Source organism: Gossypium hirsutum, chromosome A11 (assembly GCF_007990345.1).
Source record: "Gossypium hirsutum isolate 1008001.06 chromosome A11, Gossypium_hirsutum_v2.1, whole genome shotgun sequence".
In the NCBI taxonomy this organism is placed as follows: domain Eukaryota; kingdom Viridiplantae; phylum Streptophyta; class Magnoliopsida; order Malvales; family Malvaceae; genus Gossypium; species Gossypium hirsutum.
In genome coordinates this window covers 117,135,546-117,149,349 of record NC_053434.1, presented here as the reverse complement: position 1 = coordinate 117,149,349, position 13,804 = coordinate 117,135,546, and the positions used below count along the sequence as shown (strand labels likewise).

At 30.1% G+C, this 13,804-nt stretch overlaps 1 protein-coding gene across 4 annotated transcripts; it reads left to right on the top strand.

The window, feature by feature from the left end:
• The first annotated feature begins 6,506 nt into the window (after positions 1-6,506).
• Positions 6,507-13,794, top strand: LOC107941431 (SH2 domain-containing protein A). 4 transcript variants are annotated; one of them, XM_016874995.2, is made up of 12 exons: positions 6,507-6,871; positions 7,380-7,568; positions 8,553-8,759; positions 8,858-8,944; positions 9,221-9,298; positions 9,378-9,542; positions 10,470-10,814; positions 10,943-11,226; positions 11,442-11,604; positions 12,362-12,711; positions 13,387-13,470; positions 13,556-13,794. In XM_016874995.2, the coding sequence occupies exons 1-12, from the start codon at positions 6,716-6,718 to the stop codon at positions 13,572-13,574; spliced, it is 2,127 nt and encodes a 708-aa protein (XP_016730484.2). In that variant the 5' UTR covers positions 6,507-6,715; the 3' UTR covers positions 13,575-13,794. The 4 variants fall into 4 exon arrangements, with proteins under 4 accessions (XP_016730484.2, XP_040935975.1, XP_040935974.1 ...); XM_041080041.1 differs by having other exon boundaries at positions 6,570-6,871; positions 9,426-9,542; XM_041080040.1 differs by having other exon boundaries at positions 6,570-6,871; positions 12,362-12,703.
• The last annotated feature ends 10 nt before the right edge of the window (positions 13,795-13,804 follow it).

Here is a 13,804-nt window from a genome sequence, read left to right as displayed (position 1 = left end):
TAGTCACTGAGCCATTAATTATTGTTAATGGTGTAACGGTAAGTTGATGCTACACATTAAATAATCATTTCAAATAAAAATTTAGGTTAAATTCTACAATTAGTCTCTATATTTTTTCATTTTGAATAATTTAATTGTTTATATTCTTTTAATTTTCCCTTTTATTCTTTTTTTTTCTCTTCTGCTTCTTCTTCTATTTTTCTCCCTTCTTTATTTATTTTAATGCAGTTTTTCTATGTTTTTCATTTGTTAAAATTAGTCTACAAGCTCACCTCATTCGAAAAAAATTAAATTATTCAAGAAAATAAAAGTATAAATACTATATTATAATGTGATAACATAAATGACTAAAATGTAACATTTTAAATATAAATGACTAAAATATAACTTAAAATAAATAAAAATGACTATTTTAATAATTTACTTATTATTTAATTACGTTGTTCTTTTTTATCATGGGCTAGTTATTTATTTTCAATCATTTCAAATCACTCATTTAAAACTTGATCAAATTATTTCGGTTAAAAAATATATTTTTATTAAATAATGGTCTTGATATATTTAAATTTAAATTTTTATGTAATTTAATTTATTTTTATCTTTAAAATATTATTAGTTACGTCAAATATTTAATATTATTAATTATTTTGAATAATTTGTTGATGTAATTTTTTCTTAAACCCATTCCTGTCCAACACAAAAAGTTCATTTCCACGTGACAATCAAAAGATATTATAATTTATTACAATAAAAAAACAATACATTATTTGTTTATTATAATTTGTTTTTTCCCTTTTTTTTTTAATTTTGTTTCTGAGAACTTCTACAAAAATTTCATCACCATAGTGAGTTATCGGACATCACTAATTGAAAGCATGTACGTAATTTTTTTTTTTTTTCAAACGCGATTATGTAGGTAAGCTTTTACTATTTAAAGGGGAATTTAGTTTATCTTCTTTTAGTTTTAGTTTGTTGTTAGTGTTATTTTCGTTAGTTTTATGGTCACATTGTTACGATGCATGAACAAAAATTTTCAAAACAAATATTCAATCAAATTCGTAAAGTGATGAAATTAAACGCGAAATTGGACTTCGATGAGAAGAAAAATAAAATCAATGGGGTTTCTTGGAAGTTTTTAACACTATCCAATTGATTAATATTTTTGAAGACATTGATATTTGTGCAAAATATTATCATGTTTTATTAACTATGATTTATGGGTTTTTTTTATAAAAAAAACTTCATAAATTTTTTATAAAAATAAATTGACTAAAAGAAATTGATAGAAAATCTAACTCAGCATAAAAATACTATGAAAATCTTTATTTTAAGGGACAGGTTACATTTTATTCAATTTATTAAAAAAATAAATTAGTATTTATATATTATATCAAATAGTAAATTAGTCCATGCAACTCAGTATAGACTAATTTTTAACAGAAATAATAAGTTTACTATTTAATCTAATCTACATTAACTAATTTACTATTTTCTTAATTAGTGGAATAAAATATAATTTGACACCTAATACAAAATTCTCAGTGTTACTTTTATGATTTTAATTTTAATTTTAAATTGAATTCCAATATAACAAAATAAATAAATTAAACTTAAAAACGAATTTTAAATTAAGAATTAGCAACGGTAAAGAACAATGAATATTGATGAAACGTCACTATCATTCGCGGTAGAGTTGTATGTTTTAATGTGTCTTTCACTTATTTATTTCACATGAATTTGTCAATAATACAAGGAAACTACGTGGATGTTCAACTGCACTTCCTTTAATATTTATTTATTTTTTTATAATAGTAAATAAAGTTACGTGGGTAATTAATTAAAAATAATAAACAAATTAATTACAAATCAATTCCATATAATTAATTGGGAAATAAAGAACATAAAAGAGTTTATAGAAATTATATTTTTATATGATAATAATAATGCACATGCAAGTATTTTATATGATAAAAAACAAAAAAAAAAGAGAGTTTAAAACTCGGAATTCTCTAAGCATAAAAAATAAGTAATCTAAATTTTAATTTTAAATTTGATATCATTAATTAATAATACCACTGATTAATAAATAAAATAATTCATTGAAAATTAATTATTTTTCTAAATATAAAAATGGGGTACCCCATGTTGTCTGGTGAATATAGCACACACCCTTTAAGATCCTCACCGACAAAAAGCATATACCATACAAAATATAGGTCCAATTCTGCTCCTAGTCCCTGTACTCATCTAATTTTTGAAACTTAGTCTTTCTATTTTAAATTCAAGACTCGTTCAAATTAAATAAAATATGGGGATGTTTGGTAGCCAAAGTTTTGGGCTTTTTTTAGTTGATTTGAACACAAATGAATGATTGAGTAGTCAAACCCTCTAATTGTAGTATTTAGTGAATAGAAGTTTGTAAGAGTTTGTTGAGCTAAAATCTCCAAAACAAAAAAGTTAAGATAGGCAATTTTTTTATAGCGAATTGAGAATGAGATATGTGGAATGACATATCTGACCATATTTGCTAAAAAATTACTCACTTTGCCACTATGTACAATTATATCGATACACTAATAATATTTATTAATTTCTACAAGGTTAATATCTGCAAATAAAGAACTTGAGAAATTTGTTCATTTAAATTTCAAAAATATTATAAACAAATAAATACTTAACAAGTTCGGATCATATATGATCATTTGTTAGATAGTAACTAAAATTATCCATAGCCCCTCCCCCAACCCATAAATAGAAAGATAATGCGTTTTAGCACACTCAAACCGACGTCCTTCTGCATTGATAACAATGCTCATGCCAATCGAGCTAAGACTTAATTAGCCAACAAACACTTTTAAATAAACAATTAATAGAATTAGTTGGTCAAACCAGACACCAACCACTGCAATCAACAATCAGCCAATCGCCAAATAGGGTATATGTGTTAATAATTATACTTTGATTTTTTAAATCAGAATTTTAAATATTTAAATATCACATATCTAAATTTAACGAAAATCCATTAATAATATTATCGATTGGACTTTAAATTTCAAATGGGCTAAAATTATGGAGGACTAATTTTGAAAATTAAGAAAACTACAAGAATAGAAGATTAAATTATATCAAATGTGATAAAAGGCCAAATTATTTTTTTAAATAGATATTTGGAATCTCTAATTGATCTTTGAGATGATGTTGTTGATTCATCAACACTTAGCAATAATTATTTATTAAAAAAGAATGGTAAGGTCACCTGTCCTTTGCATTCACCCACAATTTGGAAGCTTTCATGTCTCATAGAATCAAACCAAACCCCAAAAAAATAAAAATAAAATTTATGTTTTGTTTTATACGGTTTTCTATTTTTTTTTTACTTTTTTAACTTAATTTTTTAATGAATTTAGTAACTTAAAATTATATTGATTATATTTAATATTTAAATTCAATTAATTTCAATTATTATGTGGTTTTGTAAGAAAAATAAATAAATTACAATGGGTTGAGCAGTCTAAAGAATGGGTCACCTTTAAAGGCAAGCATGGTTTCTTCCGTCATGGATAGGCAAAGAAAAGGTAGGAGGGAGTCCCTTTCTTCATCTATATTTTGTATATTTTAATTATTCAATTTCTTTGTACTTAGTAATCCAAGATTTTTACATTTGATTGGAAGATTAAATTGGTTGTTTAAAGTTGTGGATAATTTTTTTTTTGATAATAGTGGATTTCAAGATTAATTTTTTTGGTTTAGTAAAATTTAAAAAAAAGTTTAATGAGAATTTTTTTTAAAAAATTAGGGTTTAATTCAAATTTTTAAAATTTTTATGAGATTAAGGAAAGTTTTCAAAATTTGGAGAGAATCTAACTAAATTTTAAGAAAAAATAATTAGAATTTCTCAAAATTTTGGAGGGCCAAAGTTCTGTTAGGCCACCATAATAGTTCACCTCCGACATCTAAATGATAGGTTCAAATATTGAAAATAGAACAAATTTTATTCTACTGTAGCTGGTTATGGGCTTAACCACATTAGACATGATGAAGACAAAAGTTTTAGATTTTTTTTAAATATTTTGGTACCTAAATTATTATTTCACTGTAAAATTCTGCCTATAATATTAACTTTGACTTATAAAACTTTTAATATAATAAAATTTGAGAAAATATTTTCAAGTGAAAAAAAAACACAAATTTAGGATGTCATATTTAAATTGATTTTACTCCTATTATGTTCTTGAGTTAATTAAAAAGTTTTTAAAAATGTTTTAAAGTGCTTTTGAAATAAAAATTCGATTGTTACTTGAATTGAATTATCATTAATCAAATTAATCAAAGTTATTAAAATTTTAACCTTTAATTAAATTGATTTTTTTTAAAATTCATTCACCAAACACTATTAATTTCGATTAATTGAATCCGTTAACAAAATTAACCAAAATTTATAATATATATTTTAATTTTTGATTCAAATAAATTAAAAAATAATAACAAATAGAATGTTAAATTTTTTTTATTTTAATTTCAAATGAGTTAAAATAAATACAAAAACAACAAATTAAAAACATTACATTTTTATTATTTTTTATAATATTTTTTCCCTTGGGTTCATTATATCCGTAATTACAATTTACAAGTCTATTTGATATATATATATTAGGTTTATAGATATTTAATATATGTTATCAATTTTAATTAATTGATTAATTGGTTAATGATGTGTAGTTGAGAACACTAAAAATATCTTATTCCTTGTAAAATAGTAAAAATAACAGTAAAGGGCAGGGACCGGATTGTACAAATGCTCGTTTGTTGAAATCCTGGACAATTTCTTGGCCAAGAAAAATTGCATTCCTGAAAAATAAAAAAATAGAATTAAGAATTTCGATTTGAAAAAATAAAAACAGAATTTAAAGTTGAATTGAAATTGCAAAATTAAATAAAGTACGAAAATTAAAATGAAGAATAAAAATAAATAGAGTTTGGGAAAAGAGAAAGTTTCTTATGTGACGAGATTCCAACCTCCGGTAATCTCAATCCGCGTTGGGTTCATTCATTAGCTTTGAAGTAACCCTTCTCGAACAGGATAAGTCAGTTATAGTGGAAGAGGACGCCTATGACCACCAGCTCTAAGGATTTAGACTTAAGATTTGGCGGAACCTGACTCTAGCCAATAATCGCTTTTGTGGGACTATCTTCTGCTAGGTCACCACTTCCTAACGGCGAATACCACACCGTTTTGTCTCTTGGATTCACCAACCTCTGATGCAGAAAGCCAACGAAATGACTGTATAACCTTCCCAAAACATACAAAACGGCAGTTCCTTGCATAAGTTAAAAAGATCACCTATTAAGGGACATGAGATTTTTATTGAGTATTAGATAACCTAGCCTATTCCTAATTGAATTCTAAAAGACAAATACAAATAAATAAAGATAAATGAAAATAAATCATAAATTAAATCTAAATAATTATCCTTAATAACATTAAATAGAGTCTTGTGCTATAAAATCTCTTCTTTTGCATTTGTGTCATTAGGTCTTCCATGTTTGTATTTTCGACACCACCTTTTTCCTTCTGTTGCATGTTGGCCCAATTCATCTTTAATTTCACGCTTTTCGCCCTTAAATTTACTTTTACCTTCAATTTAGTCCCTAAAAGATAAAAGACCATAAATAGCCCAAATTAGTAGAATCACACTCAAAATAAATATGCAATTAGCACGTAAAAATATGACGTTCTAGAGTATTATCAGTTAATTATTATCTTTTGAGCTAAATTAACCCGTAATCAAACTTAAAAATAAAACATAAATTCAATCAAAACTAAATTTATTTCGATGGTCGACCAATTAATTAAACTATTTTGATTTGGTCAATTAAATTGGTTATGCACACTTAGGGCTGTAAAATTAACCGGATTTGAATGAATAGGCCTCTGCTCATATTCATTTGTTTATTTTTAGATTTGTTTGTGTTTAGTTTCTATTCATTAAAAAATTCAAAATTGTGTCCATGTTCGTTTATTTAAAATTATGTGTGTTCATATTTGTTCATTTAAGTTAATCAAACATGTTCATGAGCATTAAAAAAAGTATAGGTTCAAGAACATTAAATAAACATGTTTATCAACCTCATGAATATATAATTGAACATGTTTACGAATAATTTTTATGAACAATAAACATATATATAAATAAAAATATATATTATTTTTAAATATAAAATAATAAAAAAATAAAAAATTATATCATAATTAAAAAAATAAGTACACAAAAATAATAATTTACTAATATATATTAATCGAATAATATGTGAGTTTCAAACGAAATTAAAATTAACATAAATAATTTATTCATAAACATAAATAAACTCAACAAATTTTATGTATGTTTGGGAAACCCTAAAATCTTATTTATATTTATTTATTTATATACATCCCTATGCATACCCCTACGTGAGAGCCACCAGCGCACCCTAAATAATTTTGGCCCCTTTGTTTTGGTACAAATAAATTGGCCCAATTTAAGCATTTGCCTTTTTCTATATGTAAAAATATTAAAATCGACCGAAGTCATCAACTGTCAACATTTTGACTTCACTTTGAACTAATTTAACCCAAATCATTGGCTTTTGAGGTGACTCATAAAATTTCCTGGGGTTTTCAGTTTTGGGTTCATTTTTCTGTTCTTCTTTTGTTGAAGCAAATAGGGTGAAAGTCATGGGTCAGAATAATCAGATAACAGGAGAAGATGATTACATTTTGTTGAAGGATTTCAAAGTGGAAACTGAAGTTGATGAAGAAAAGGGTTTTATACTATGTTTCTGGGTTTATATTTTCAACTCTAATGCCTTTCCTTCCACCATTCTTAAACAGGTTTAGAAGCTGCTGCTCCTTTTTTATTTGAGTTTCTCTTTTTCTCTCAAAATTTAACCTTTTTTGGATTAAGGAAATTACCCATAGCTCATTTTTTTTTGTGTGAGTTTTATTAAAAGAAATTGTTTGTGTTCAAGGTAATTGTTAAAAGGGGGCTAAAAACAGCTCCTTTTGCCTTTTTGTATTCTTCCCTCACTCAAAATTTGCTGTTTGGTTGTTAGGAAAATAACCACGTCTAATTTAGTGTTTCTTTTAATGGTTTTGCGAATGTTTTTGAAACAGCCATTATCTGTTAACTGTAAGAAATAAGAAAAAATTGCATCCAAATGTGGTTTTTAATTTCTTTTGTTGCTTCAGCTCTATTTCATTATCTATTAGAGCAACACTCATCATCCCAATTTCATTATCGTGATGATTTTTTCCCCTTAAAGTTGTATCATCATGTAGCTTTACTGGAGCTTTCAATTTCCATTTGTTTTTAATCACTTGATTTGTTTTCTGTTTATAGGTACATGCAGAGACTAACAGCAGTCCTCCTTTACTTGTTCTTAATGAAAAGACATTGATGATTTTTCCATTGACTTGTCTACACAATGAAGCTCTTGGTCCTGGAAACACTGATTTTCCTTCAGAAGTTCCTAAAGTGTCCGCAGAGATTGAACACCCTCAAAACAACTGGATACATGTTGGATATGAGGTATGCCTTTAATATCTGACTGAATTACTAACATAAGGACATGATTGGTTTGAGAGCTGCATCTTGATTTGTAGCTTCATATGTTGCTTTAACATCTTGCCATAATGTTTGAATTGTTTGAGATAGTTTTGGGAATGAGTGAACTAAATGGACTTGTATTTATTTGGTCTGTTTAGGGTGGGTTTGGGGCGGCGGTGTGGTGCGGTGCCTTTAGCTTACTTTTTGTCTCACGCTACAGTATCGCTACAGTATCTAATCTCACCGCCACCGCTATTTTTACACTAACCGCAGGTAAACGCACCGCCCATCCAAACTCACCCTTAGTTGCCTTCGTTTCTAAACATGATCTCATGGATAATAGGCTCTTACATTTGTTATCTATTTTGTGTGTAACTTAAAACATTTTATTGGACTGACATTGAATACGAATGAATTGGGGCTAGACAAACAGCATTTCTATGTAAATTCTATAAATACAAGGCCAGATTCAGACCATCATCCCCCCTTCTTTTTCTTTTGAGAATCCATCCCTGTATAACTACAAGTTATCTTTTCTGTTTTGGTTTGACAAGTCGTTGATTGTTTAGAATATTTGAGAATGAGCAACACCAAAAGAAGGAACTGAAAAGAAAAAGAGAGCAAAGAGGAGTTAGGCAAGTGTGTGTATGAAACTTAAAGGTTATATAGTGTACATCACCAATGACCAATCTCTCAAGGCATAAGAGAAAAAAAGAAAAAGGGGTAAAAAACAAGATAAATTTAACATCAGATAGGAGCAGGAAAAATGTTGTTTGAGGCAACAGTGCTCAATTTGCATATCCCTCCTGTTTGTTTTTCTTCTTTTCAAATGGAGACATTACACGTAGCTTTCTGTCTAAGGTTTTACTGAAGTATACTTTCAACTATACTTGATAGATGGATACTAATTTTATTTCCTAGCTGTTACCATATATGTAAACATTTCTGTTTTTCTTTTCTTGTCAGGTTTCTTCGGATTTTGTGCGGCTTTACATTAATGGCGAGATTGCAGGAGAGCTGCATCTCTCGTCCTTGTCAAATGACAACTCCATGCCAAATGGTTCTAGGAAGAGGACATTAATTGGTATTACTGGTGATAGTAATTTGCAGGGCTTTATCCATGATGCAAAAGTCTTGCCTTCAACCTTGTCTATAAAGGAGCAGTATGTTAAGGTGGCTTTTACTTGTAGTTCTCATGTTTCCTTGATGATTTCTATAGCATGTAAGTTTACCTTAAGGTTTAGAACTCTAATGTGAGAGTATGATGCCAGGATCCACCTCTAAGGTTGTCAATTGATGAGTCTTCCATCTCTGATATTGAAGAAGACAATGGCTTTTGGAATATTGTTGGTGGCAAGGTAAACACCAAGGAGTTCTAAACATTTGTTTACTATAAGTTTTACCCTTAAATGATAGCAGTTAGACTTTTCTTTTGTGGTATTATAATGTGTTATTTTTATCATCCGTAAATGATCTTTTAGTTTCAGCCTTCATGGTCTTAAGCATTTGATATGGTACCATAGTTGCTTGTTTCATATAATAATACAAGACATATTTTTAACCATAGGTTATTGATTCTCAAGTGGTATAAGGTTACTGCTCGTAGATCTCCTCTAATATTTACCCTTCCACAGGCATCTTGCCGCAGGATATTTTCCTTGGATGTTGTTCTATTGAACACCTTTGGCCAACCAGTAAACAAGGAACTAGAGGTGATTTAGCCTTCACGTTTAATTTTGTGGTACTGGTTTTAACTTCAGGACCTAAAATTTCACATTATTTGTTGTAAAGGTTATTGCGTCACTTTTGTATGCTCATAACCGGTTACCTGTAGAGAAGACAAATGATGAAGAACCTCCTCTTCTAGCTAGCTGTGATGGAATTGAATTTGCCTCTTGCGATCGACCTTGTAAACTATCAAAAGGCCGAGCTTCCTTTAAGCTGAAGATCTCGAAGGTGGTAATATTGGATTTAGTTTGTGTAATATTTTATTCGATATATATGCTTCTAGGTATTCGTAGAAATTTCCGTGGAAATTGTTCCATGAGAAACTAGTCTGTGGTTTGTGATGCTCCTAGGGGCCTCCTATTGCTGAGAATTATGTCTTTTGCTGATGGTAACCGACCATCTGATACTATAATTACTGCTAAACTACTTTTCATCATAGAGTTTGCAATATTTTAGCTAGCATGCCTGAGTTAACATTGGGTTTTGCGTAAATTTGCGATGTCAATAAATAAAAAATTGAAGTATCATCTATGTAACCTGAAACAAATACCAGTTCATTCTGATTAGGCTCACAGGATAAGTTAATGCTTGGTTTCAACCATAATTTAATGTTTTTGGAGAAAAAGTTTGAATATCTTGATTCTTGGTTAGGCATGTAATGTGGTTTAGCAATGTTTTGTTTCTATTTAATCATAAAATGCCATGCTCACTTTTTTCCTTTTTTCTTTTGACCATTTGTTTACCTAATTCATATGAAAATTATTGTTTTTATGGTTTATGTATAATTAATGATTATTTTAAACACTAATAATTGTGTTCATCGTAGTCTTAAGTTTTACGATTCTGAGTTCCTAAATCTGAAGAATCTAAGGCAGCTTATAAGCGTGATATATATTGGCTGATTGGAAACCAAGCTCAAGCTTGTAAATGGTACTCAAAGAAGTGCTTGGCCTGAAATTGAATTAAACTTTAGCAAGCTAAGCTTGACCATGAGAAGACTAGCTGTGCTGTTACAGGACCAAGCAGAAATATTAGGGAATTGTATATATTCAATGAGAATTTGACTCTGTAACATTTTTGGTTTTATTTTATTTTATTTTATTTTATCAATTCACATATTGGATTCACTATTGTCTGCTTCTGATATTATCTCAGCTCTCGTCCAAGTGTGATAATAGGCAGTTCTGCATTAAGTTTGGTGTATCAAAATTGGGGGGATATCGTTTCCTTGAGGACTTCTCCCCTTCAATTCGGTGCATCTCTCGCAATCGTACTCCAAGGACATCTACTATTATTTGGAAAAAAGTCTCTGCAGTTCATCCAGTCAATGGATCTCAACCATTTGGCTTAGATGATAGTTCTTGTGAACCTAAGCACAATACTGTACATGAAGCAAAACTCAGTCCAACATCAAAGAGGGTTAGATTGGGAGAAGCAAAGATTTCTGCAGTTGACCAACACAGCGAAGAATGCAATTCTCTTGCCTCGAAGCAGAATCAGGTATATATATAGACTTCTGTCCTTTTTCTTTCCCCATAACATCATGTTATGTCTTTATAGACCATAAATACGAGAGGAGCATAAATCACTTTTGAACTATAAACAACTGCATCACCATTTACAATCAGGTTGAGAATGGTTTTGGGTCAAGATTGGAGGCAAGGCCTGAGAATTTTGAAGAAATGAATACTTCCCTATCCGATTCAGAGAGCACTGGGGCCCGAGATTCAGCTTTAAAGAGTGTGTCAAGCAGGGGACATTCGGTTCCGGATGTAACAATTTTTAGGTACTGCCTGGGGGGCTTGACTGATAGGTCTCTTTTGCTCAAGGAAATTGCAACAACTGTTTCGGATGAAGAAATTTCAGGATTCGCAGAACAGGTTTCCTTGTACTCCGGATGTTCTCACCATAGGTAATTTAGAATGCTTTGCTTTCAGACACTGTCGTTAGTGATCATTGTATTCATGCTTGGTTATAGCGAGGAATGTAATAGTACCTATCATGATATCTCTTCATTGTGAATATAGGGAAAATATACAACACTGTCAATTGTTCTTGGGATCTATATCGAGTATTGTTGAATTTTTCTATTCCTTTGCTAATTGAAAAAGTTGTTGCTACTCTTAGGCATCAAATAAAAATGGCAAAGAGATTGATAGACGAGGGAACGGTAGCCTGGAATTTGATATCACAAAACAACCTTCAAGTTCAATGGGAGAGTGCAGTTTTTGAGATCGAAGAGCAATTCATGAAGATTGCTTCCTGCTCATCTAGATCTCTTACCCAACAGGTATCTATCTATCTCTAGCTAATTTAATGTTCACGTTATAATTAGTCTCTAGTCAACCTGTTCTGTGGTGGATGAAACTATTGTTTCAATTAATGGTCGCATTTTTTTTGGTAGAAATATATTATCACTTTTTGTTATAATTAGTCTCTAGTCAACTCTGTACTAAATGTAGCTATCAGAGGGAAGTAACAGAGAAGGGGCTTTATATGCACAGTATTGATTCACGATAATTGTAGATTTCTTCCCAATATTGGTTCATCAGTTCATCTCTGTACTTATCAGAATAATTCTGAGGTTCGGTCTCTTACCATGAGATGCCATGATTAAAGCATGATTCATCACAATTCTGGGAAAAGACATCACAGATCAAGTATCCGAGTGTAGAAAAAAAAAGAAACCCCCCAAAATCAAAGATCTGCTGGACTCTTATTTGCAATTTCCTCCAAATGTATGTGGACCTATTTTCTAAGTCCTGCTAGCATCAGTTTCTTATAGCATAGGCTTATGTTAATTGTTTTTGTTGCTGTAATCCTTTCAAGATTAAACTTAAGCTCATCTCCTGCACCCGCATAAAAAATCCTTCATAAATGACAATTTTTCATATTGTTAGTTGTTGAATCATGACTTACTAAAGTGTGTGTAATATATATACACAAGTACTGTTTACCATCATATCTGGATGATGTATGTGTTTTATGAATGAATAGTAATATTTTCTTTCATTAAGAAAATCCGTGTAAGATAACAACTGTTTCAGGACTTTGAGCTTCTGCGGAAAATTGCGGGATGCCAAGAATACATGGCCCAGGAAAACTTTGAGAAGATGTGGTGTTGGTTATACCCTGTAGCTTATACATTATCTAGTGACTGGGTAAATGCAATGTGGAATTCTACTTGTCCAAAGTGGATAGAAGGATTTATAACCAAGGAAGAAGCTGAACTCTCACTTCAAGGTTCCAGAGGCCTGCAAGAGCCTGGGACATTTATACTTAGGTTTCCTACTTCTAGGAGTTGGCCCCACCCCGATGCCGGTAACTTAGTTGTGACATATGTTGGCACTGATTACAGTCTTCACCACAAGCCGCTTTCCCTTGATAATGTATATAGGTGCGCAGTTCTGGCTTTATTGAATTTCATTGTTGTCTTAATACTGTCTCTATTAATATGCTCTTTTTAGTGTATTATCTATTATTTATATCAGAATCCTTAATAATTTCTTCACCAAGAATGAAGCCTGAGAGGCTGGGAGGGCCAAAAATTTTCATTTTTAGTCTCTCCTAAATATTAATATTGTAAATTTAAGCCTTTTACCCCTTGGATAAATGGAAAAATTATATTTTTGGCTGCTCCTAAAATTTTTTAGCTTTAGCTCCCTCAATTTTATAATTTTATCTTGGCTCCCTTATACAAAGTTCATGGCTTTGTCCCTGTTCTTCACAACACTGTACATGGAGTTTGTCTGAAAATAGAACAGCATAATTAGGAAGTCATTATATGCTTAACTCGAATATTTATGCTCTACTTGTGGATGAGCTTTCTTTATTTAGAGGGTTCTTGGAGGGTCATATCTTTATACTCATATCTGATTGTGTCGAACTGGGTGCTTCAAGTGATATCCAACGGGGTTAAACATTAGTGGATACTTTTAAGTACCATTGGTTTAGTTACGTTATTCAGAAACATTTATTATTATCATCAGGTTCCGAGTTTTTATAGATAATTTGTCTGGTATCCTGTCTATACATGGATTGAAGAGAATTGTTGTTTACATCTTGCTTATAGTTCTGGAGTACGGGAAAAGAATGTCAAAGTAAAACCATTGCAAGATATGCTATTGGAAGAACCCGAGCTTTCTAGATTAGGAAGGTACGAAACACCACCACTTTAATTTCCTTCTGCTTAAATTAGATGTTTTAAGTTAATTTTTAGTTTTGAACATGTTAAATTGCAGGATAATGAGACGCCACTGACCTTTATTCGGATGTAGCATTGCATTTACATGTTCGGTTTGCAGTGACCATTCAGAAATTTTGCTGTCACTACCCTGTTGCTAGTTCTTTTTTCCCCTACTTCGATCTGCTCAAGTCTTTTATGATATAATTAAATGTAAAAATATATGTAGTAGTAGAAGCCAAGACAGGATATTGTAAAATTGATCATTTTGTTTTTAATGACCATTTGTTCTCATCTTTTTTCATTT